The sequence below is a fragment of the Schistocerca nitens genome, chromosome 8 (assembly GCF_023898315.1).
Source record: "Schistocerca nitens isolate TAMUIC-IGC-003100 chromosome 8, iqSchNite1.1, whole genome shotgun sequence".
Classification (NCBI taxonomy): domain Eukaryota; kingdom Metazoa; phylum Arthropoda; class Insecta; order Orthoptera; family Acrididae; genus Schistocerca; species Schistocerca nitens.
Window position 1 is genome coordinate 449,498,161 of NC_064621.1, and position 26,760 is coordinate 449,524,920.

At 42.0% G+C, this 26,760-nt stretch overlaps 1 protein-coding gene across 1 annotated transcript in view; it reads left to right on the forward strand.

Annotated features, from left to right (window-relative positions):
* The window catches only part of LOC126198745 (myrosinase 1-like), a 92,586-nt gene that overhangs the window by 27,940 nt on the left and 37,886 nt on the right, over positions 1–26,760 (forward strand). Inside the window, exons 6-7 of the mRNA XM_049935295.1 lie at positions 4,393–4,487; positions 24,158–24,302. Coding sequence (XP_049791252.1) covers positions 4,393–4,487; positions 24,158–24,302 — 240 coding nt within the window. The remainder of the gene's footprint in view (positions 1–4,392; positions 4,488–24,157; positions 24,303–26,760) is intronic.

Consider the following 26,760-nt stretch of genomic DNA (forward strand, 5'->3'; position numbering starts at 1 on the left):
TCGGCTTGATTTTTTCAAAGGGTTGTCGCAACCACTGGAGAAAGACAATTTTTCACAGAAATTGGTTTACGGTGAGGAAGGCATGATTCCTCTGTAGAGTAAGACCTTACACACGAGACGCATTTGTGACTCTCCTTAAGTTAACGTATGTGCACCATATTCCCTCTCAAGACGGCTAATTACAGCAATTACAGCAAGGCAATGGAGACTTCATTTTTGCAAGACGGCGGTTAAAAATTAGGAGAGAAGCTCTGTCCACCGATGTGTGTCAACTTTTTGTAGATCTTGTAGCTTTTGCGCAGTCGGTTTCTGAAAACGCTACGTACAGCTCAAGATGTCATTCGCATGGCTCGAATTGCTACTAACACTGGAATTATCATGGATGTGCTGGAATAGTCCCATACTGGTAGATGCGGACACTAATGATTTTATGGGTAAATGGTTGGTTGGTTTGTGGGATTAAAGGGACCAGACTGCAACGGTCATCAGTCCCGGGTAAATGGTCATTCGGGAGCTGTCGTGATAGGTTTAGAGACGTGTACACTTGTTAAGGTCATCTTCATTTCAGAAATACAAATATAAATTCTCCAAGAATGTGTGAACCCAATTCTAGTTACACACAAACCATTCCACAATAATAACCCTATTAGTCTACCATTTCGTAAAAATAGTATTCATAAGAAGTATTCAAAACTCAACAGAAACTTATAAGATTACACAAGGAACAGTTTCAGCACTTAACAATACTCACAAAACTGAACAAGGTTTAGCCTACTGGGCCGCATGCAGGTGATGCTCCTGCTTCTGTTATTACTTGAACGGCACTTAGGTTGCATACCAAAATCCTCAAGTAAATTGTTATTATTTGAACAACGCGCTATTCTCGTATCACGACCAATAGGCATTTCACGCCTCTAACTGTTATCCCGCGTTTCGAGAACAAACGAAGCATGGTTATGTGCACCTGGAGGGCGTTTTAAGTAAAACGTAGTATTTAATGCATCTCAATGTTTATAACGTGATATCGCCTGAACCATGTATCGTAGAGCGGTAAAACTTTGCAGGTACATACAATTGTATTTTAGATGCTATATGGAAAATGCGTTGCGAATACAGTTATGTGTGAAGAAGTAATAAATTAAAGCCTCATGTCCAGGGACAAACAGTTGCATAGAGGACGGAAAATGTGTGCAAAGTTTGTTGCAAGTCACAAAGTGCTCTCATTGTCAAAAACTGAATTAATAGAGACTTGTTGTTTGACGTGGTGAGCTAAGCAGCACCGAGGCAATTAGACAGATGATAATCGAAACACTTGTCTTACTGCGTTGAATTTTTCACGTTAGAATATACCTTTAAATGAGTAGATTATGCTAGCATTTTAAATTTTTAAATTCGGTCATTATTTATGTGGAATGTTGAAAATAAAATTTTTGTTGACCCAGGAAACTGATAGGTAGTCTACAGGCAGCTCGGATGTGATTGTGTGCCCAGAATTAGTGGCTTGATTGTGGATTCTTTCTTTCCTACCTCTAGTACCATGGAGAGCATTCCCTGACACCTTAACACATGTCCTGTTATCCTGCACCTTCTTCCAGTCAGTTTTTTCCAACTGTTACTTTCCTCCCCAATTCAGAGGAGAACCTACTCATTCCTTGGCTTATCAGTCCACCTAATTTTCAACATCCTTCCATCTCAAATGCTTCCATTCTCTTCGGTTCCAAGTTTCTCACAGCCCGTGCCATACCACCAAACAATGCTGTGCTCCAAACGTACATATTCAGAAATTTCTGCCTCAATTTAAGGTCTATGTTTGTCACTAGTAGAGTCCTCTTCTCTACGAATGCTCTTTTTTCCTGTGATAGTCAGCTTTCTATGTCCATTTTGCCTCGTCCGTCATGGGTTATGTTGCTTCCAAGGTAGGAGAATGCCATACCTTTGTCTGCTTTGTAACTACCGATGTTGCGGTTAAGATGGGCGACATTACCATTTCTGCTATTTCTCATTAGTTTGGTCTTTCTTCGGTTTACTCTCACTCAGCATTCTGCAATCATTAGACTGTTAATTCCACTCTACAGGTTCTGTAACTCTTCATTAGTTCCACTGAAGCTAGAAATGTCATCAGCGAAAGTTATCATTGATTTCTGTTCATCCTGACTTGGAATTACACTCTTGAACTTTTCGTTTATTTCTGACATTGCTTGTTCGACGTATTGATTGAACAGTAGGGGCGCAAGACTGTTTTAAACCGTTCTTAATCCGAAAGTTTCGTTCTTGGTCTTCCAATCTTCTTGATTCTGGTCAATATTATACGTTACACGTCTTTCCATATAGGTTATTCCTATTTTTATCAGAATTTTGTATATCTTGCACCATATTTCATTGCCGAACGCATTTTTTTATCCATAAATCCTATTTTATCTTAATACTTCTTCAGTCTTCCTTCTGTTATCAAGCGCTATGTCATCACTGCCTCTCTGGTGCCTGTACCTTTCTTAGTGCCAAAATGATCGTCATTTAAAGAGTCTCGATTCCATTTTCCATCCTTCTGCGTATTATTCTCATTAGCAACCTGGAAGCATGAGCTTTTGTGTTGACTGTGCGGTAGTTCTTGCACTCATCGACTCTTGCTATCTTCAGAGCTGTGTGTTTTCCCGAAAGTCTGACAGGATGCCGGCCGTCTTATGTATCCTATATAACAACTTGAATGGCCATTTTGTTGCCACTTCCCCCAATGATTTTCGAAATACCGTGTTATTTCATCTATCTCTTATTTGATCTCAAATATTCCAGTGCTCTTTTAAATTAGGACTCTATTACTGGATCCCTCATCACTTTCACATCAGTTTCTCCTTCTGTCATGCTACCGGACCATTACTTCTCCCACATGAAGGCCTTCAGTACTCTTTCCACATATCCGCTCTTTCTCTGCATTTAACAATGAAATTTCATTACACTTTTCAAGCTGCCGCCATTGCCTTTAATTTCACTGAAGGCTGACTTTTCTCGATAGTGAGCCAGTCCTTCCGATGATCATATCTTTTTTTACTTGCTGTATTCTTCAGTTTCTCAAAACATTCTTGTGCTTTCTTTTTCGTCGATAGTTTCAGAATTTCCTCTGTTCCCCAAAGTTTCTTCGTCGTTACCTCCCTAACGTCCGCTACATTTTCCGTGCATACACCTTATGTGTCTTTAAAACAGTGGTTTCCATTGCCTTCGCATTCGAAGCCTGTAATCGTTCCTGCTTCTTCCACGATTTAGGGGACATTTCGCACGCCAAGTGCGAAAGCTCCATCTGATTCTCCATCCGATCCGCCGCTTTCTTTGACGAGGCTGTTAGCAAAACGATGCTGGCTTCTTATGCCGGAATACAGATTGGGCCGCGCGGGATTAGCCGAGTGGTCGCGGGCGCTGCAGTTATAGACTGTGCGGCTGGTTCCGGCGGAGGTTCGAGTCCTCCCTCGGGCATGGTTGTATGTGTTTGTCCTTAGGATAATTTAGGTTAAGTAGTGTGTAAGCTTAGGGATTGACGGCCTTGGCAGTTAAGTCCCATAAGATATCACACACATATGAAAATTTTGATTTGAATATAGATTGGTGATTAACATGGCTCATTTTTTTTTTCTTGTTAGATGAGTCCACAGTTTCTCTTCCCGCTGATCTCCGTATCAAAACTCTTGTTCTTGGAAATAACAGAAATGCCGAAATTGCAATAGTAAAATAAACACAGCAACAACTGAAAGGAAATATGACGTCATTAAAATATTTCTGATGGTTCTAAAGTAATTATTGTTCTGTATTTTCCAGTGTTGCCTCTACTGACTGTTGCCCATAGTAATTACGTGTGAATAGTCCATCTGTTTTTAAAATACGTATTTCTTTACAACGCTACAAAGTACTAAAGGATAGCCAGGCATTCTGGAGAGAAACTTAGTTGAATGTGATTTTGCATTCGTGTTTCCAACATTTGTGCTTTAATAGCAGCACCGAGTTGTTACCAGACTATAATACTGATGTCGCATGGTCTCTAAACCTTAGCTTTTTACCATTGCCTCAGTTATGTTCTAATCAGACTGAAGTTAGCTGTTACAAAAAGACGAAAGCATCTGAAGTTTATGTGTCGTTCAGTACTGGTCAAAGGTTCGGACTGTTAGGTTTGCTTGTACATCAAGTTAACTGTCTACAAGTCTTCATGTCCGAAAACATTGCACGTCAAAACCACAAAACCATTATAATAATTTTTTTATATTTTTTATTTTTTTTTACAATTAAGTTAGCTTTCGCTTCTCGTCATTATAACATTATCTCCAAAGCTATAAATCAAAATGAAATCCCCTCACTATTTTAAACAGTCAATTTCGTAGAGATGTAACATAAATTATATGCGTATTACAGGAAAAGTGGGCATTGCACTCAACTCGGACTGGTACGAGCCAGCAGAAGACATCGATTCCTACTTGGAAGCACAGGAGCGCATGTTTCAGTTCCAGGTAAGCAGTGGCATATCTGGTTACTACAATTAGAGGTTCAGAGAAGCACAGAATAGTGATTATACAACTAAGTAACAATCAAATATTCTGTCAATTGTCATCATCATTATTAGCACTACATGCTACACTCCTGGAAATTGAAATAAGAACACCGTGAATTCATTGTCCCAGGAAGGGGAAACTTTATTGACACATTCCTGGGGTCAGATACATCACATGATCACACTGACAGAACCACAGGCACATAGACACAGGCAACAGAGCATGCACAATGTCGGCACTAGTACAGTGTATATCCACCTTTCGCAGCAATGCAGGCTGCTATTCTCCCATGGAGACGATCGTAGAGATGCTGGATGTAGTCCTGTGGAACGGCTTGCCATGCCATTTCCACCTGGCGCCTCAGTTGGACCAGCGTTCGTGCTGGACGTGCAGACCGCGTGAGACGACGCTTCATCCAGTCCCAAACATGCTCAATGGGGGACAGATCCGGAGATCTTGCTGGCCAGGGTAGTTGACTTACACCTTCTAGAGCACGTTGGGTGGCACGGGATACATGCGGACGTGCATTGTCCTGTTGGAACAGCAAGTTCCCTTGCCGGTCTAGGAATGGTAGAACGATGGGTTCGATGACGGTTTGGATGTACCGTGCACTATTCAGTGTCCCCTCGACGATCACCAGTGGTGTACGGCCAGTGTAGGAGATCGCTCCCCACACCATGATGCCGGGTGTTGGCCCTGTGTGCCTCGGTCGTATGCAGTCCTGATTGTGGCGCTCACCTGCACGGCGCCAAACACGCATACGACCATCATTGGCACCAAGGCAGAAGCGACTCTCATCGCTGAAGACGACACGTCTCCATTCGTCCCTCCATTCACGCCTGTCGCGACACCACTGGAGGCGGGCTGCACGAAGTTGGGGCGTGAGCGGAAGACGGCCTAACGGTGTGCGGGACCGTAGCCCAGCTTCATGGAGACGGTTGCGAATAGTCCTCGCCGATACCCCAGGAGCAACAGTGTCCCTAATTTGGTGGGAAGTGGCGGTGCGGTCCCCTACGGCACTGCGTAGGATCATACGGTCTTGGCGTGCATCCGTGCGTCGCTGCGGTCCGGTCCCAGGTCGACGGGCACGTGCACCTTCCGCCGACCACTGGCGACAACATCGATGTACTGTGTAGACCTCACGCCCCACATGTTGAGCAATTCGGCGGTACGTCCACCCGGCCTCCCGCATGCCCACTATACGCCCTCGCTCAAAGTCCGTCAACTGCACATACGGTTCACGTCCACGCTGTCGCGGCATGCTACCAGTGTTAAAGACTGCGATGGAGCTCCGTATGCCACGGCAAACTGGCTGACACTGACGGCGGCGGTACACAAATGCTGCGCAGCTAGCGCCATTCGACGGCCAACACCGCGGTTCCTGGTGTGTCCGCTGTGCCGTGCGTGTGATCATTGCTTGTACAGCCCTCTCGCAGTGTCCGGAGCAAGTATGGTGGGTCTGACACACCGGTGTCAATGTGTTCTTTTTTCCATTTCCAGGAGTGTAGATAGTTGTAATCCGACGAATGAGAAAATAGTGTTCCCTTAAGGTATATGTGAAGCATGTTTTAGGAGCACCACAAAACACCGTAGCTTTAAACGTCACAACATTGAATCATATATGTGAAACGATATGCCTCTGACATTTAAAAAATTATTTCTGGGAGCAGCACGTGTACCGATTCTTTACGTCCAGTCGGCAAATCAGGAAAGATATTTCCAACCAAGCAGTAAGTTGATCGCAAAAGCTATGGGCATCGATTTATTTGGATACTAGCTAAGTACTTGGCGTTGTCTGGATATGTAATTATATCAGTTCTACCAATCAAACTCCTTCTTCCCCCAGATCACTGTCCATCTCCTCTGACCCCTCTCCAATCTCTGACCATCTCCTTCACCCTCTTCTCTCTGTCCTCCTCCTCCACCCCTCCACACTTGTCTTTCAATCTCCCTTTGCCTTTGCCTATGCACATCTGCTACTCTACACTATCTCTGTCCAAGTCCTCCTCCCCTCTCTCGGTCTGTACATCTCCTCTTCCCCACCCCCCTTGTCCACATCCTCCTGTTATCTTTCTCTGCCCGTCTCTTCCTCCCTCCTCTATGCAACGAATAATGATGTTACCTACGTTCAGCGGCATATGCGGGTAAGGTTTTTTTTTTTTTTTTTTTTTTTTTTTTTTTTTTTTTGTAGTCATCAGTCTTGTGACTGGTATAATGCCGCCCGCCACGAATTTCTCTCCTGTGCCAACTTCATCGTCTCAGAGTAGCACATGAAACCTACGTGCTCAATTATTTGCTGGAGGTATTCGAATCTGTCTTCCACTACAGTTTTTGCCCTTACAACTCGCTCCAGTCCGATGGAAGTCACTCCCTAATATCTTAACAGATATGTTAAGTCCCTTCTCCTTGCCAGTATTTTCCACATATTCCTTTCCTCTCTGATTCCGCACAAAACTTCCTCATTCCTTATCTGATAAGTCCACGCAATTTTCAGCATTACTGTTTAGCATCACATCTCAAATTGTTTGATTGTTTCACGACCATACAACGATTATTTTGCGGCCTAGGTAGCAGAATTCCTAAACTTCATCCATTTCGTGTCCATCAGTCCTGATGTTAAGTTTCTTGCTGTTCTCATTACTGTTCTCGTTTCTGCTACTTCTCATTACCTTCGTCTTTCTTAGATATAATCTATGTACATATTCTGTACTCATTAGACTGTTCATTCCCTACAGCAGATCATGTAATTCTTCTTCACTTTTATTCTGGATAGCAATGCCATCAGCGAATCGTGTCAATTGTGTCCTTCCACCTTCGTTTCAATTCTACTACTGAACCTTTCTTTTGTTTCCATCATTGTTGCTTCGCTGTACATATAGAACAATAGGGGGAAAGACAATATCCCTGTCTTACACCATTTTTAATCCGAGGATTTCGTTCTTGGCCATCCACTTTTATTATTCCCTCTTGGGTCTTGCACATATTGTATTTTACTCGTCTCCTCTTATAACTTACCACTATTTTTCTCATTTCGAACATCTTGCACCACATTGTCGAACTCATCTTCCAGGTCGACAGATCCTATGAATGTGTTCTGATTTTTCTTTAGTCATACTTCCATTATCAGCCGCAACCTCAGAATTCCTCTCTGATGCCTTTAGCTTTCCTAAAGCCAAACTCATCGTCATCTGCCACATCCTCCTTTTTTCTTTTCCAGTCTTCTGTATATTATTCCTGTCAGCAACTTGGATGCATGAGCTTTTAAGCTGATTGTACGATGACTCTCGTAGTTAGCAGCTCTTGCAGTCTCCTACTGGAAGTCACATGCCATGTCGCCAGACTCATACATTCTAATATTGGATCCTCTATCTCTTGTAAATCGGCTCCTGTTACTTCTTGTGTCAAATCCAAACAAATGTCATTCCTCAAAGAGGCCATCAGTGTACTATTTTCACCTATTACCTCTCTCCTCTGTATTTAACATTGGAATTCCCGTAGTACTCTGATTTTAATATCATCGAAAGTTGTTTTGACTTTCCTTATATGCTAAGTCAGTCTGTTCAATAATCACTTATTTTCGATTTCTTCACATGTTTTAAGCAGCCATTTCGTCTTAACTTCCTTGCACTTCTTATCTGTTTAATTTCTCGGCGGCTTGTATTTCTGTATTGCCGAATTCCCCGGAACATTTTTGTACTTCCTTCTTCCATCGATCAATTGAAGTATTTCCATTATTACCCACCGTTTCTCCAAAGTTACCCTTTTGTACCTATGTTTTTCGTTTCACCTTCTGTGACTGCCCTGTTTAGAGATGTCCAATCGTGTTCAGATGTACTAGCATCTGAGCTGTTACTTATTGCTGTATCTATAGTCTTAGAGAAATTCAAGCGTACCTCGTCATTCCTTAGTACTTCCGTATCCCACTTCTTTGCGTACTGATTCTTCCTGACAAATCTCTTGAACTTCAGTCTAGTCTTCATCACTATTGCATTGTGTTCTTAGTCTACATCTGCTCCTGGGTACGACTTACAATACAGTATTTGATTTCGGAATCTCTGTCTGACCATGATGTAATCTAACTGAAATCTTACCGATCACCCGGCCTTTTCCAAGTATACTCCATCCACTTGTAATCCCTGAATAGAGTATTCGCTATTACAAACTGAAATTGATTACAGAACTCAATTATTCTTTCTCCTCTCTCATTTATTGTCGCAAATCCATACTCACCTTTAACCTTTTCTTCTACTCGTTGCCCTGTAGCTGCATTCCAGACCCCCAAAGTTATGAGATTTTCATCTCCATTTACCTACCTAATTACCGTTTCAATATCTTCACATACTTTCTCTATCTCTTAATCTTCGGCGTGCGGCGTAGGCGTGTATACCTGAACTATTGTTGTCGGTGTCGGTTTGCTGTCGATTCTCACGTAAATCCTTGTCTTCTTTCCATTTCAGTTCATTGACCCCCACGACATCTAGATCGAACCTTTTCATTTTCTTTTTCAGGTTTCCTAGCTTCCCTATCACGTTCAAGCTTCTGACATTCCACACGGCGACAGGTAGAACGTTATCCTTTCATTGGTTATTCAGTCTTTTTCTCATGGTCACCTCCTCCTTGGCAGTCTCCTCTCGGAGATCCGAATGAGGACTATTCCAGAATCTTCTGCCAGTGGCGAGATCATCATGACACTTTTTCAATTACAAGCCTCATGTCCTGTGGATACACGATATGTGTCTTTAATCCAGTGTCTTCCATTGTCTTTTGCGTCCTCAGGCCGTTTATCCTTTGTGATTCTCCTGCCTTCAGGGACAGTTTCCTTCCCCAAGGACAAGAGTGTCCTGAACCTCTGCCCACTCCTTCGCACTCTTTGACGAGACTGTTGGCAGAATGAGGGTGACTTCTTACACCAGAAGTCTTCAGGCGCCAATGCTGATTTTTAATCAGAATTTAAAGAATGGGGGGATTCGAACTCGGAACGAATAGGTTTTGATTATTAATCAAAGACGCCACTCCTTTTTTATGTTAATCTCATTTTGTTCGTTATTATTTGTTGCATTTGTTTGGTGCGGAAGTCCCATGACACCCCTTCAAGATCATCGTTGACCCGTTCACAATGTTTTGTTTATTGCAGAGGGCAGCTAAGCCTCTCAACGTGAGCTACTGTGCCGGCTATCGCCGTATACTGCAGAAATCTGTGTGTTCTTTTTCCTTGTATCATTATGTGGGGTGTATCTGAGAGAAAAATTTCATTAAAGGTTTGAATTTACCTGTAAAGCTTGTTGCAAGTCACCAAGTGCTCTCGTTCTTAAATAATGGGTGAATAAAATGAGGGTATTCTTTCGTCGTGATCTACACTTTTTTTCACCGCCACCCTACCCCTTTAATAAGTAGATGGTTCTTACCCACACAGCGATTCTTTCCAGCCGTTAAGTGGTATGCGTACCAACTTTGGTTCAAACCGGTTCAGTGGTTTCGGAGGAGGTGTGGAACGTACATACATGCATACACTTTTATAATGCATAGGAATGTCCTTTTTCTTGAGAACCGATTTGGAGAAGTACAGTCTTACTTGGCTGAAGCTATTCGTGAAAACGCCATAAAATTCTGTGTAGTAGTCTTGCAGACTATCAAATTCAAAGACAAAAAGACAGAAACGACAGTTTCACAGATTTAGTATTACTATAGAAAATATCTTTCTGTAATCGCAGAAATTAGAATGGTTTAACGTTTTTTGGCACTCGTTATTTCCAGCATTCCAAGAACGACATTCAAAGGTTTGCAAGGACGTGGTACTGAGCTCCACGGAAAAATACTGGAGTGGATTCCATCCTCTGGTTCTACGACAGTTTACAGTTTTAATCTTTGAGACATCAACGGTATTGGAAGTTAAATCATGACGAATGGATGTGCTGTCTATATGTACCTAAAGTATGTTGCTCTACAACACTTTCTGATCATCTTCTTACTTTATTTTCCTTACTTTCCCAAACTACCTAACTTTATTTCAGTAGCAAAATTGCTTTTGCACGGCTACTACACGATTCAGCCATACACACAGCTTTGAAACATTGTAAACTTAACTAACCTGCTAACTGAAACTGTAATATTCCGTACCGTTAGCTTATTATTGGTTCCAAAATATTTCATCTTTCGACGAATCGCTAGCTACTAGGTGTCGTGGCAATTATTAATTGTGATTGGTACATCTCTGCTCCAGCAAAACGACATAGTTACATCAACTGACTAGAAAATTTCGTTTGTCGGTTTGCTTATTTATTACACAAGAGGCGTAGCCCTTAACCAAATTTTGAAACACTATTTTGGTTTGTGCTATGTACATGCGACTCTGTTGTTTTGTTGACTTTTCCTGTCAACTTTTTTCGGTGCCTAGAGATATATGCAAATACGTCTTTTCTGTCCCGCGATAATTCAGTCTCTGATTTCGATGGCTGGCTTCAAATGGCTTGAGCCACTTTCTTGAAAAGTACAAAAGTTTTCAGTTAGGACTAATATTTCCTGTTTATTCACAATCGCCGGTTCGCAGTCATATTTGGTCCCTACTTCCGACACATAATTGCAGAGACGTGAACCTTTATTATACAGCAAATACAAACATAGCACTTGTATGTCTTATGCAGTCAAAAAAGTGTTATTCAATAACAGTCAACAGTAATACGGTAAAAGTCTGCATTCTGCCATCATTTATAACTCAACAAGACCTGTTCTATGCTCATAAATCGCTTGTGAAGTCTCAACTACTCTAATCACGTCTAATGAACGTTCTTTACTCCAGAATTATAAATCTTTTTTCAGAACTGTCAAACCTCGAGTTGTTCAGTTCCTCATTGTTCATACGTTTGGCTTCCAGAAAAATTCGCAACAGTACTCTTTCTGCTCAGTTGTCTTTTCACCCTAATGCAGCTGCCCGTTCCTCTTATTTTACACATATATTAATCCCTCTAATCATGTACACATTCAACCAAAATTTACATCTCTAACGCTTACATAAATACAGAAAAAAAATCAGGAGTAAAATGAAATGAACATAGGCAAAACGGATAGCTTACATAGAGCAGCAAGAGTAAAGCTTGCCCACAAAACATTTCATACACTTCTTAACTGGCAACCCAGCGTATGTAATCTGCCCACAATTCGGATGATGTAATTAGAGTTGCTTGTCTTAATGTGCATGAAATATTTTAAGGACTTTTTATGTTTTGGGCACCATACAGGAAAGTGAAAATAACCTTCTGTCACGTTTAAAGGAAGGGCATCGCAATTAAATGTGCAATGGGAATTCCACAGATAAATGCGGAGAAGAGAGTGGATAGGAATAGAAACAAAATTGAAGACTCTGAGAGCTGGGGGACTTGTGTGATGACATTGTAGACTAAGAAATGAGAGTTGATGTGGAAGAAATAGGGGAATCAGTATAAGAGTTGATACAGCTTTGGAAGGCTTATAATCAAACAAGACGGAAGGGACAGATAATATTTTTTCCGAATTTCTAAAATCATTGGGGAAAGCTACAACGAGATGACTATTTAAGACGTACGTAGAAACTATGAAACTGGAGACATACAAACAATCAGAAAATAGTCATCAACACAATTCCGAAAAGTGCAAGAGCGTAAAAATTCGAAATATATCGCACTACCACTTTAACAGCTCATGCGTCCTACCTGCTGACAAGAGTAATACTTACATAAATGGAATAAGAAAGAAAACTGAGTTTCAGTTATAATAGATGATGATCAGTTTGACTTTAAGAAAGGTAAAGGCATCAGAGAAGCAGCTTAGATGTTGCGCTTGATAATGGAAACAAGACCGAAGAAAAATCATGACAAGTTGATAGGTTTTGTCGATGTAGAAAAATTGTGGAAGGTGCTCGAAACTCTGAAAAAAGAGGAGTAATGTATAGGGAAAAAAGAACAGAACGTATAAAAACCAAGGGTAACGATTAGAATGGAAGCCGAAGAACGAAGTTCTTTGGTTACAAAGCACATGAGACAGAAATCCAGTATTCCGCCCTACTGTTCAATCTAGGAATCGAAGTAGCAGTGATGGAAATAAAATAAAATTTAAATAGTTGGATTAAAATTCAGGACGAAAAATGACAGTGATAAGTTCCTCTGAGACATTGGCGTCCTGAGTGAATATGAAGAAGAATTACAGGAACTGTTTAATGAAATTAACAGTTTAAAAAGTACAGAATACGGATTGAGAGTGAATTGACGAAAGTAGTCCAGAGTTTCAAAGATTAGAATTGTGAGTAACTTAAAATCAAAATTGGTAACCACGAAGTAGGTGAGTTTAAAGATTTGAGCGACTCTGGCAGCAAGATAACGTATGTCTGACGAATCAAAGAGGACCTAAAAAGCAGGCTGTCGCAGGCAAAGAGAACACTCACCATAGAAATCTGCTGGCATCAAACATTATCGTAAATCTGAAGAAAAAATTTCCGAGTATGTATATCTGCAGCGCAGCAGTGTATAGTAGGGAACCATGGACTGTAGGAAAACCAGAAGAGAATCGAAACGTTTGACATATGTTGCTATAGAAGGATGTTGACAGTTACGTGAACTGATAAGCTATGAATGAAGATGTTATCCGCTCTTTCGACAAAGGAAGGAACATACAGAAACACTGATAAGACAGCCACGAAGATAGGACTTGTTAAGACCAGAGAAGAGCTTCCTTGCCACTAGACGGACCTGTATAGGGTAAAAACTGTAGAGAAGCAAGACTGGAACACAGCCAACAAATAACACCGGTTGACTGAGACTTCTTTTCACGAAGATAAAGTTTTTTTTAATTTATTTTTGGTTCCTGATTTCAGGCAAAGCACTGAGAAATTTTAGTCATATGCAGTTATGAAATTCTGAAGTTCTACATTTCAGTGAAGTTTACAGAATGAAATTGCTTAGGCGTTGTAAAAGTGCTAGTATTGATTTGAGAGCTTTTACAATGTCACGTACTACAAAAATATGTTTAATTTTATAGTCTATAATAAAGTTACATTTCTTTTAGTCGTCAGTCATGTGACTGGTTTGATGGGCCCTTCATAGATTCCTCTCCTGTGCCGAACTCTGCGTCTCTGAGTACCATTTACATCCTACCTATACACCACAATGTAAGCGGCTATGTGTTTGTTTCACATAACGTTCCTTCACACCAACTACAGTAACTGTGATAAATCGACTGGTGCATACTTTTGGGAATTTCATGACTTCAAAACGTTGTATTAATTCTCTTGATTTGTGCGAAACTTATAGTTGGCGTAAATGTTGGGGATCAGGAAAAGTTATGGACCCCACAACGAGAATTCTCAAGTTTGGCAGCAAGGCTTCCGCTTCCTACAAAAAAAGGCACATTAGCCAAAAATACAAGCACAGGTCTCAAAAATTCTAAGCAACTAGAACGCAAAGAATTGGAGGGAGAAATGTGCTGTTCGATAAAAAAAGTCGACCCAAAAACTTCTACTTATTCCACTGCACATAAAACCTGGCATTATAAAACACTTTATTAAACACCTACCAAAAGGTGGTGACACTTTTAAATATGTAGCAACTGTTGCAGTGGTTACCAGCAGCTGTGTTATCTCCAACGTTATTAGTTTTTCGCTATCGACTAATCGATTGTACTGGGCTCTGGAAGGAATTTGTTGGCTACTAAACCATTTTCCTTCTTTCATTTAGCTTCAGAGACAGATATCTGGCCCGTGGTGATATTTTTAAAAGACGAACACGGATTTGTAAGGGCGAAAGAACATCACGAACGAAAACTTTCGGCAGTGGTAACGTTATATTTACCCTGCGCGCTTGCAGAAGTACGACTAAACGATGAAACGTTTATCAGATCGTCAGATAAGTTCCATTCTTTTTCTGGGATCATGAACTCGCTATTGCTCTTTTGTGAACACAGCAGACGCTTCTCAATGGGAGCCGGCCGTTGTGGCCGAGCGGTTCTAGGTGCTTCAGTCCGAAACCTCGCGACTGTTACGGTCGCAGGTTCGAATCCTGCCTCGGGCATGGACGGGTGTGATGTCGTTAGGTTAGTTCGGTTTAAGTAGTTCCAAGTCTAGCGGATTGATGACCTCAGATGTTAATTCCTAAAGTACTTTAAGCCATTTGAACCATTTTTGAATCAACTGTTAAACTAGCGACAAAATGTTCCTGTTGGAGCACAAAAAAGGCGAATTTGTTTAGTTTAAAAGGCACTGACAGAAAACTCGGGAACCAGCTGCCTCAGTCCCTATTCTGCCTTCCTCACCAAACATTTTAGCATGCGAACATCGCGCTCTTTTAAGAAACATGATTCTAAACACTTTTACCCACTCTGTGTTCGTAGTTATTACTTCACACTCAGCATCTCTATTTATGTATGTCTCTTTCCCACTCTCTTCTTTCTCTCCCATTGATTTACAGTATGTCCCACTGCCACTGCCTCCTCTCTCACTTGCAATGTCTGCTTATGTCTTCCTTTCCCACTGTCAATGTCTTCACTATTTTTCGGCAGCTCAAAAACTCTTGGGGTCCAAGTTGTTTTCCCGTGTTTAAAATTTCGGACCAAAACGTGTCCTTTCTAATACCTACGCTCTAAAGATCGCCGGTCTGGGATGATCCAGACCGCCCAGGCATGCGTATGGCGTGCACTCATCCGTATTTACCATTTACAACATCTCCCCTCTCTTTTACAGACACTCTTCCATCTCTCTTCCTCTTTTACTACCATTGCCTCACTGGTCGTCCTTATCACCTCGCTCTTTGGCTGCCACTGCCATTGTCTTCCTCCATCTCGCTCTCTCCTTCACGGCCACTTTCTCTGTCCCATTGTCATTGTGTCACCTGTCTTACTCTCCCATTTCCACTGTCTCATCTATCTTCCATCTTCATTGTCTGTCTGCTACACTCCTTCAGCACAAAAAATATGTTTGCTTGTCAAACATTTTGGTGAGGAAGGTAGACTGAGGACTGGGACACTGGTTTCCTATATTTCTGCAAGGGTATTTTAAAGAGGAACGTATTCGCCTCTTTTGCGCTTCAACAGGAGAATTTTTCCACTGGTTCCCTTCTTTTCTCTGCTACAGCAGGGCGTGTTGCTTATCGTACAGAAAGAATTCTGTAGGTCAGCAAAGTTTTGACATTTTATTTACTTATATACTTCGACACATTTACACACTTCGACACGCATAAACAACAAATATGCGCCCATAAAATAAGGTTAACACAGAATAGTTTGCTGTGCATTTATTCTGGATACGTTGTTCATCGGTTTAAATTCGTGGAAAACGCTCGAAGTATCATTTCTATCTTAAAAAAGTACAAATGTTATTACAAGTATTTCATTGACTTTGCAGTCTTTTCAGTTTTACATTTCCAGCTTTTTGCAGTCATTTTCTTTTCACGCTCATTAGCACCTTTTCACTTGTTTATATGCTTATTTAAACTAATTTGATTAGAGCCATCTGGCCCTCTCTTCTATCGGACCAAGACTTCACACATGCAGTGCTTCAATATCGTAGTTACCTAAGAAATAACTATTTTAATATGAAAAATAGTATTAAAGTGATTTGAGTGTCTATACTTACAATGTGAGTAATCGTGAGTACAAAATAATAAAGTTAATACTGGCAGTACTTGTACAACTACCGCTGCCACTAACAGTGATACAATAATTGTAGCAACAATAATAATAACGGCAACAATAATAATGACAATAATGATACTGGTATATAAAAAAAACTTTAGGTGTACCGTGTAAAACATGTCTGATGTAACGAGTTCTGGTGAAAGGAACTACAGTAAGGAGCTGTAGCAGCTAAGAATACTAGGAAATGAAGAAGATTTGGTTGGAAAGCAGGATGTCAAGGGTAGCGAGTGCATATAAGAACAGTGGTAATCGCTACTGTTGCTCTAACAGAAATTTCATAAACAAGCTTCTAACACTTGAGATGTTATTCAGTTCCACAATATGATGCTGGAGATTACTCCTGAACCGGGTTCCTGCTGCTGAAATGGACATCAAGAAAGTCGCTGAAAAATGGAGCGCGACAGAACGGATTTTGTTCTAATGGGGACAGATGTTTCTATAATGTTGTTCAAGCAAAAGCGTTAAGGTCAGGCTGAGATATGGCGGACAGTGTACGTTGGTAAGACAGTGGAGAAGACAGAGGTTACGAAAATCTCTGCGCTTGTCTGCACACAACCAGGATAGCTGTAGATCGAAGAGACGAACATCACAGATATAAGGAACTCAGGTACTCATAACCAGCTCAGGCGCCATGAGGTTTCCTGAGAAATGCATTGCGGGATAACATCGGTGTAATCAATAATTGTAAGTATAAATGTATGTATAAGTTTCTTTTTCACGTCAAGAGGGAAGAGCTTTTTATATTTTTGTAGGGCATGGAGGGATGCAGATTCCTCCTTGCACATTGCTGTTACGTGCTCACCAGTTTAGATTTTCATCGATCGCTACCCCTAGAGTCTTTCCTGAAGGAGAGAAGTTCATATTTGTCCCACTTACGGTTCAATATGGCAGTGACTGCGGACAATTCGGGCTTATGAACCTAAAATAACCAACCAGTGCTACTTGCGTTTTAAATGTGTTGAGCTTAAAACCTATAACGTGCGCCCATTTTGATAGTGCACACCGGTCGGTACTGAGATGCCAGACATCTGTATTTAGGTTTAGTGGTTTGCACTTAGATATGACTGGATTTCAGCAGTGTATATATGGTATTTGCAGTAGGACAAAATTGGCGACACTTTATTGAATTACACTGAAAAGAGTATAGGACCTAATAATGAAACCTGGGCGACGTCTGATGCTACCTGTCTTCATTGTGACTTTCTGGTGACGGACATAACTCATTGCTGCTGAGACGCCAGGCGTGAGTGAAACCATTGTACTACACGACGAGAAATTTAGGCTGTTAAGTTTGGCAAAATCGTATCCAAAAATACTAAGAGTATAATAATATAAAAAGCATCTGTATCATGTAAATCAGAAGTAGATGGAGTGTCAACTGAACAAGCTACGTACTTTATCTAGGGACTGTTACCACCAGCTATAAAATGCTTAGGCGTAGAAGTGAAAAATCAAGTGTCAAATGAAGTAAGGGTAGCCATGTGCCTGCGAAATACTGAGGGGGGAAACACTTTATGACAACTGAGGGAAAATAAAAATATATACACAATGTTACGCTCCGTTTTGACATAAGCTGCAGAAACTAGAGCAGAAACGAAAAAGATAAAACAAACACTAACGGCAGTGAAACTGAAGTTATTAAGAAAGATCGAAGGATTAACCATTTGGGACAAGAGAACAAATGAGTCCATAAGGGTACAGTGTGGAATAAAATATATAAATAAATGGGTGAAGACAAGATAAATAAATTGGAAGGCCATGTGGTAACGGTTGATCCTTCAAGACTAACTAAAATTTGTAAACATGGACCACTGCAAGGGTAGCGACTAACCGGACGACCGTCCAAGAATTGTGACAGCTGTTTTTCCAGTTTATCCACGGAATGACGCAAACAGGGGCAACCCTAGTCAGCAGAAGAATAACAAGAAGAAGAAGAAGTTACCAGGTGGGATTGACGGAGGACATCGAAAGGGTGCAAAATAGGGCAGCTCGTTTTGTATTATCACGTAACAGGGGAGAGAGTTTGGCAGATATGATACGCGAGTTGGGATGGAAGTCATTAAAGCAAAGACGTTTTTCGTCGCAGCGAGATCTATTTACGAAATTTCAGTCACCATCTCTCTCTTCCGAATACGAAAATATTTTGTTGAGCCCACCCTACGTAGGTAGGAATGATCATCAAAATAAAATAAGAGAAATCAGAGCTCGAACAGAAAGGTTTAGGTGTTCGTTTTTCCCGCGCGCTGTTCGGGAGTGGAATGGTAGAGAGATAGTATGATCATGGTTCGATGAACCCCTGCCAAGCACTTCAATGTGAATTGCAGAGTAGTCATGTAGATGTAGACAACTAGGATGTCGCAGTCAACATCGGGCGCTAAACGGGAAGCGCAGTGAAATTATGACGAATCTCTGAACTGATGTGGTAGACACCGTCTCTAGTATGCCCGTCGATAGCATCACGCCTCTCATTTCTGTTCTGAGAGCACACTGAGCGCGTAAACATCCCTAGAGATTAGTGCCTCCCACCAAGTATGGGTGCCTGCTGAGAGATTTAGCCGGATTTCACTTAACCTCACGTGACGTACGTGTCATGCATTTCATTATTCATAACAATCCTCGGCCGCACATCGCAGAGGAACTGAGGCTCTCTCAGCGTGATCAATTGGAAGTGCCTGATCACCCACAACAGAGGCCGTACTTCACTCCCTCTTGTATTGATATCTGCTCATATGAACCGCTGGCTATTAAAACAACGTTTTGGCACAGACAACGAGCTGCACACCAGGGAGAGAATTGGCGCAAAGCACTGAAATGTATCGTCTATGACGAGGATATTGGAAAGCTGGTACAATGCTACAATAAAGTCGGAGCAGCGGGTATGTAGAGTAGTAGCTGTAAGATGTAGGTAACTGTTGCGATTAAAAAATTTATTATTTTTACTGTGCCTTCCATTTCGCGACCGATTGGGTCTTACTTTCCAAGTAACCCTGGTACATTTATGACACATAGCAGGTAATTCATGCATGCAGGGTGTTAAAAAACTATCCTATATTTCAGGGGATGACTGTACGCATCAAAACAGGAAAAAATATCTGTCACTCATGGGTGTGACAAAACATACATTCTCATATATGACCACTTGTTCAGAGGGGTCTCAACATGATCGTTAAACTCAGTGCATGCCTCTACCCTTCACTGTAAGCACTCACGCAATCTTTGAAATCACCCTGGTTGGCTCCGAATGTGCTGAGCTGCACGGAAGACCCGATTGTGTAGTGTCTACACGTCATTTATTACAGTGGTATAGACCAGTTGCTTCATGTGTCCCCAAAACCAGAAGGCCAGTGGATTTAGTTCTGGGGAACGAGGAGGCTAAGGTATGGGACCTCTACGGGCAATCCTCCGGTTTTTAAATGTCAACGTCAGGTGCCGACGCACCATGAGAGATAATGTGCTGGTGCACCGTCTGGTAAACGTTCACCCTTCCCATTGATAAAAATTATAAATTTGACATAAGGGTTCAAAGCCTGGGTTATTGTTTAAAATGTTTTCAAACTTTTCTTGGGAATACCTCGGAAATGTGGAGTTCACAAGAATAATTTCATTCTTTAACTGAATTGATTCATTCAGCACCAAACCTTTGGTTTCGTGCTTCTTAATACTTGCAGGTATATGGGAAAAATGAGTTCTAATCACAGCAATGCCTTTTTTTAACATCGGGATCTTTAAAAGCTTCCTTGCACCTGCAAACTGCTAAAGCCTCTGCACTATAGAAGTCGTTTACTATCCCACAATGGCCTCGAAATGTTCATTGTACAACAACACAGCTTCGATCCAAGTACACCAAATAATTACCACTGGTTTGGAAGGTAAAGGCACATTTGGTACACGTAATTTTTGTGGATCTTGGTGTGAGCAGGAACCTTTAGAAAAATTTTCTTTGTGGATAAAATCAGTTTATTTACATTCACAAACGTGGAACGTACTTCTTCAGGAAGGCGATGTACTCCATGAGCAAAGCACGTCACATGAATCAAATTGGGATAAAATGCTCGGAGCCCTTTTCCTGCTTTGGTCATATAGGGAGCAGCATCTCAAATAAACACAAACACGCTTTCATCTGCCTAAGATTCTGCAAACATTTTTCTAATACCCCCATTCACAAATCTGGCGATTGTAGAATGATTTTCTTTATCAAGTTCATTACAGGCTGCTAAATAGGAAGAAGAAGGATCTTCTTTTAAAGCACCAACATTTAAATCTGAAATGTAAGGATCACAGTGTCTGTAGTTTTGTCAACCGAAATCCAGATAATGCTGTCCTTCATTCACTGCGTATTTCTTCCAGAAAATTTACGTAAGTTGTTGGTATGTAATTTTTCGCAATGTTGATTCATCTGGTATATTTCGATTTAAGCAATATTTGCGCAGAAAGCCTTTGAGGATAGGGTTTGTAGGATAGTGACAAATCCCTGGAACTGCTACTTGCTGTTGTCAGAAGTTGTTGTCCTTTATTCTGCATTCCGAGATATGAAGACTTTTCTTAACATGTTGGTCTATCTGATTTTTTTTTCTTTTATGCAAGAATCTTTTTCTCGCAAACTCGAGAACATAAAACAATTCCATCATACACTCCTGGAAATGGAAAAAAGAACACATTGACACCGGTGTGTCAGACCCACCATACTTGCTCCGGACACTGCGAGAGGGCTGTACAAGCAATGATCACACGCACGGCACAGCGGACACACCAGGAACCGCGGTGTTGGCCGTCGAATGGCGCTAGCTGCGCAGCATTTGTGCACCGCCGCCGTCAGTGTCAGCCAGTTTGCCGTGGCATACGGAGCTCCATCGCAGTCTTTAACACTGGTAGCATGCCGCGACAGCATGGACGTGAACCGTATGTGCAGTTGACGGACTTTGAGCGAGGGCGTATAGTGGGCATGCGGGAGGCCGGGTGGACGTACCGCCGAATTGCTCAACACGTGGGGCGTGAGGTCTCCACAGTACATCGATGTTGTCGCCAGTGGTCGGCGGAAGGTGCACGTGCCCGTCGACCTGGGACCGGACCGCAGCGACGCACGGATGCACGCCAAGACAGTAGGATCCTACGCAGTGCCGTAGGGGACCGCACCGCCACTTCCCAGCAAATTAGGGACACGGTTGTTCCTGGGGTATCGGCGAGGACCATTCGCAACCGTCTCCATGAAGCTGGGCTACGGTCCCGCACACCGTTAGGCCGTCTTCCGCTCACACCCCAACATCGTGCAGCCCGCCTCCAGTGGTGTCGCGACAGGCGTGAATGGAGGGACGAATGGAGACGTGTCGTCTTCAGCGATGAGAGTCGCTTCTGCCTTGGTGCCAATGATGGTCGTATGCGTGTTTGGCGCCGTGCAGGTGAGCGCCACAATCAGGACTGCATACGACCGAGGCACACAGGGCCAACACCCGGCATCATGGTGTGGGGAGCGATCTTCTACACTGGCCGTACACCACTGGTGATCGTCGAGGGGACACTGAACAGTGCACGGTACATCCAAACCGTCATCGAACCCATCGTTCTACCATTCCTAGACCGGCAAGGGAACTTGCTGTTCCAACAGGACAATGCACGTCCGCATGTATCCCGTGCCACCCAACGTGCTCTAGAAGGTGTAAGTCAACTACCCTGGCCAGCAAGATCTCCGGATCTGTCCCCCATTGAGCATGTTTGGGACTGGATGAAGCGTCGTCTCACGCGGTCTGCACGTCCAGCACGAACGCTGGTCCAGTCAACTACCCTGGCCAGCAAGATCTCCGGATCTGTCCCCCAATGAGCATGTTTGGGACTGGATGAAGCGTCGTCTCACGCGGTCTGCACGTCCAGTACGAACGCTGGTCCAACTGAGGCGCCAGGTGGAAATGGCATGGCAAGCCATTCCACAGGACTCCATCCAGCATCTCTACGATCGTCTCCATGGGAGAATAGCAGCCTGCATTGCTGCGAAAGGTGGATATACACTGTACTAGTGCCGACATTGTGCATGCTCTGTTGCCTGTGTCTATGTGCCTGTGGTTCTGTCGGTGTGATCATGTGATGTATATGACCCCAGGAATGTGTCAATAAAGTTTCCCCTTCCTGGGTCAATGAATTCTCGGTGTTCTTATTTCAATTTCCAGGAGTGTAGATAAATGTTCCACGATGGTCAGCTATTCACAAAACGACGTTTCTTCTTTCGGGCGACATAGCACACAAGACATTACACACTACACGTCGTAAACACGTTCAGCTGTGTACAAGCAAACAGAAAGCTAAACTGAATAATGGGCGTGTGAGTAAAAGCTTGGGTAGATTAATTTCATTGTTGCCGACGCGTACGGTATGACAGTGGAGGAGATTAACCGGGGGCACGGGCGTATGAGCATTGACTCTGTCTGCCTGTTCCTGTTTCTCTTCTGTGATGACTTCGATAGGCAGTGGCCTCTAGGTAAGCGATTGCACGCAGTTCCAGGTCAGGATCAATCTGTGAGACATCAAAACTAGATCGAGCTAGATACAATCCGTCAAAATATTTAAAACATGCATCGTCACTAGTTTTTAGTTACAATATGCAATAACGGGTGAAAAGGAGCCTAATATGCAAATGCATGTGCAACATGCAAATGCATGTAGTCCGGTCTCTATGACTCGTATGTCGGAAAGAATGCTTTGTAGGACCCACGGTCATAAGACACTTTTATCTCGTTTTGATGCATACTACCGTCTCCTGACATATTTGATAGTTTTCTTTAAAACCCAATATATTACGGGCAAACGGGTACACCCATAATACTGTCTTCAGAACATACTGCAAAATTCCGACGATTTGCCATGAAGAGAAATTACAGAAGAGGGCATCCCACACTTAGCATTTTTGGTTAGCAAAAAATCTTGGTTTCCCGGGTGACTCTTGATAACGAATTTAGATTTATGAAAACGGGAAAATGACGCTCTAGATGAATGTCTAAGGAATGTATAGTTAAAATTTCAGCTATTTCTATGGTTATTTATTTAGGTAATAGCAGACCACGGTGCAAAAGCGGTTAAAAAACAGCTTTCGCGGTTTTATGCGTAAGGAGCATAACTTTAAACCCAAGGATCTCAATAACGGATAGTGGTGCCGAAAAAAAAGGGGGGCGGCGTTCCTGGAGAACATCATCTTAAGAACACATGCCAAAATTTCGACAGTCTGCCATGAACAGAAATTATAGAAGGGACCGTCCCCGCTATAGGTACTCGTTGCACCTAGAAATCATGGTTTTTCTGGATTTTCTCAGGAACTCTCAATGAACAAAGGGTGCTTTTTATAGGCCGCCTAAGGTCAACGCTAGACCACACGTAATGCAAATGAACCAACCGGTTTTCTCAATTTTCGTGGGCTGGAAGATGTGTGTAATTTTGACCCTGAACTGTGGGAGAGCGAGAGTATGCGCATTCTTCCAAGAGCAATTAAACTCGTCGTTAGGTCAAAGAGTATGCAAAACATTTGACCCCTTATCTCTGTGAGCCGCGCGGGATTAGCCGAGCGGTCTCAGGGGCGCTGGTCCCGGCGGAGGTTCGAGTCCTCCCTCGGGCGTGGGTGTGTGTGTTTGTCCTTAGGATAAATTAGATTAAGTAGTGTGTAAGCTTAGGAACTCATGACCTTCGCATTTAAGTCTCCTAAGATTTCACACACATTTGAACATTTTTTAAACTCTGTGATCAGTAGCAACCGAGATGTGTCCTCCTGAAAAATCAGATTTTTTCGCGGATTTTTGGATCATTTTGACACGATGGACCGCAGCACTTACTGCGACCTGAAAATGTTATATGTTTTGTTCCATGAATCTGAATTTCGTAATACCCACAAGCGCTGCGTTATTGCTTGTATCACCGGTGCTTAGCGTAGACTACACCTTAGAGTAGCATGTTCTCGTCGTCTGGAATGCACTCTTGTAAGGTGGGCGTGGTTTCAGCTGGGGCTGTACGCGCACCCGATACTCCTGGACGGCGACTACCCGGCCGTGGTCCGCCAGAGGGTGGACAACAACAGCGTGACAGAGGGGAGGCCGAGGTCCCGCCTTCCCAGCTTCACCGAAGAGGAGAAGCAGTACATCAAAGGTACCACTCACGCATGTTTACCGCAGGCACGAGAAATGTAGCAAAGCATTTCAGAAAGGTCTGCTGCGTTCAGGTAATCCATAGCCGCGAAGAAATGATATTGCTTTTATTTCACACGAAATCTACCATAACGATTAACAATAAAGTAACTCAAGTGTCCTGCGACCATTATAGGAAAAATGATCAAGTCTTAAACACCGTTTATTGGCCGATAACAATAATAGGTCCACTTTTTGTAAAAACTTTATTCATTTTTCGTTTCGGGCATACACCATTGTCAGAAAATCAAGTAAAGGAGTTAAACATAGTGTCGTGTCCCGTCATCTGAATCTTAACACTGCATTAAATCATGTTATAAGATACTCCGCATTAAGTGATTTGTAAGACTTAACGTTTCCTACCCGTTTTCCACTACATTTCCTAATCGATGATCAAATTGAAAGTGAGCGTAGTGCTCCTTTGTACGGAGTAAGTCTCAGTCAGTTACGTTTATGAGTGTATGAGCAATTAAATCAACTAAATTACACTGAATCACTGGAAATTTATCTCCCTGATCTGGTTACATTGAAATTAGATACTCTCAAATTAACACATCAATATAACATATTAAAAATCAAATCGTCATTGATAATCAGATGATTTTGAAGCAGGTAGGGTGATAGGTTGGATCGATTTCACTAAATAACGTTAGTATCATAACTGAGAAGACACTGATTTAAATTACAAACGCTGCGCCAACTAAAACCAAACCACAAATTAATGCTTGATATTCATTATAGTACCTACTTCATAACCTGTATCACAACACATGTGAACAATACAGGATAAGTGGAAAAGGAAAGATTCGAGAACATTCGTCCCCATAAACTGTGCAGAGAAACAAGGAGTCATAAGAATAATATGGTACACCAAACCAATACATGATGGACCGGATAGCATTTAGTTTTGCCTATCAGCTGTGTGGTCAGTAACTCTCGTAGATGTTTTCCGTTTAGAAAGTAAGAAAAGTACGGAAATATTTAGAAAGTAATAAACGGCAATATTTCGAAATAATGGAAATTGGTACACGGTTTGAAATACAGGTTGAACAACGAAACTGAACAAATAATAATATTGAGCTGATGGCTCACCACACGGCGGGACTACACGTGTTATAATCCAGATTTAAAAAAAAAAAAAACACACACATAATTTCACGAAAGCTATTCAATTAAAATAAAATTACACACTTACAGGAAGTGGTTAAAAGAAGTAACAACAAGAGAAGAATAAATCATCGAAGCCGATGGATCAACGCAACATGAGAAGCTAGTGGTTACAAACACCATTTCACACACTACAAAGAACACGAAACTCGCGAAACGTAATCAAATCTAATTACAGAAAAATAATTCTAGTACGAGCTTAGAGAAAATATACGACATATTCACACTAACTGAAATGAGATACAGACTGGTAACGGCATTTCCCATTCCTAAGTTGCTGTAGGACAAGTAATCGAACTAAAGAAATGAAATATCAATAAGCATTAGGGCTCTCCATAACTGAAAATAATTTTACAGATGGTTAATCGTGGCTAGATCTGAAAGAAAGTGTTAACATCTCCACTAAACCAAGTTCTTACACTTTCAAACTTCGTCGCATTACTAGAGATGATCGTAACAGTCACGTTCATCCACAGACAGTATTGTTCCACACTACCGGACTGAGGTCCACAGGTAGTAATGGAAATGGCCAAGGAAAATACGTCCCGGCTACATGATAGCTGCTGACCAGTGGCCCCTAACATTACTTGAGCTCTACACAAAATTTGGCTAATCTGCCACTACCATTCAAAGAACACGTGCTCGTGAACCAAAGTACATAAAGCGTCACACACAGACACCCACACACACTCTCTCTCTAGCAGATCAGATAAGGAGAATGAAAAGGAGCACAGAAATATAGCATGAGACACGTAAAGATAGAATGGACACTTGATAAACGGGTTTATGGGAACATATATACCCATAAAATACATGTACATGTGTACAGCGTAAATTATAAGTTGAGAGATAATAATCTCTGAGTACTGAAATGCCACTGTGTCTCTCAAATGAAACATGCTGCTGTCCATCCCCCCTCCCCCATACCCTCCTCCTCTATCCCCACCTCGAATGAAAAGCACAGGTGTACAGAGAAACTTACTAAGAAGTATGGAAAGACCGAGGTCAACTCAACAACTCAATGGAGCGGCACACATTGAGCCCTTTCACGGCTGTGATGGTGGTTTATTCATAAAATGCTTAACTCAATAAAGATTTCACTACAAGTGGACTGATGTTGGAGGACCAAGTTGCTTACAAAAAGACGTGTTCAGAAGAGTACGTAAAAGCGCACCCTATGTCCGTCAGCGATAGCGTCTAAAGTGCCCCGTATGCTGAATTCGTGTCTAACGAAAACTAAGAACAGCTTACAA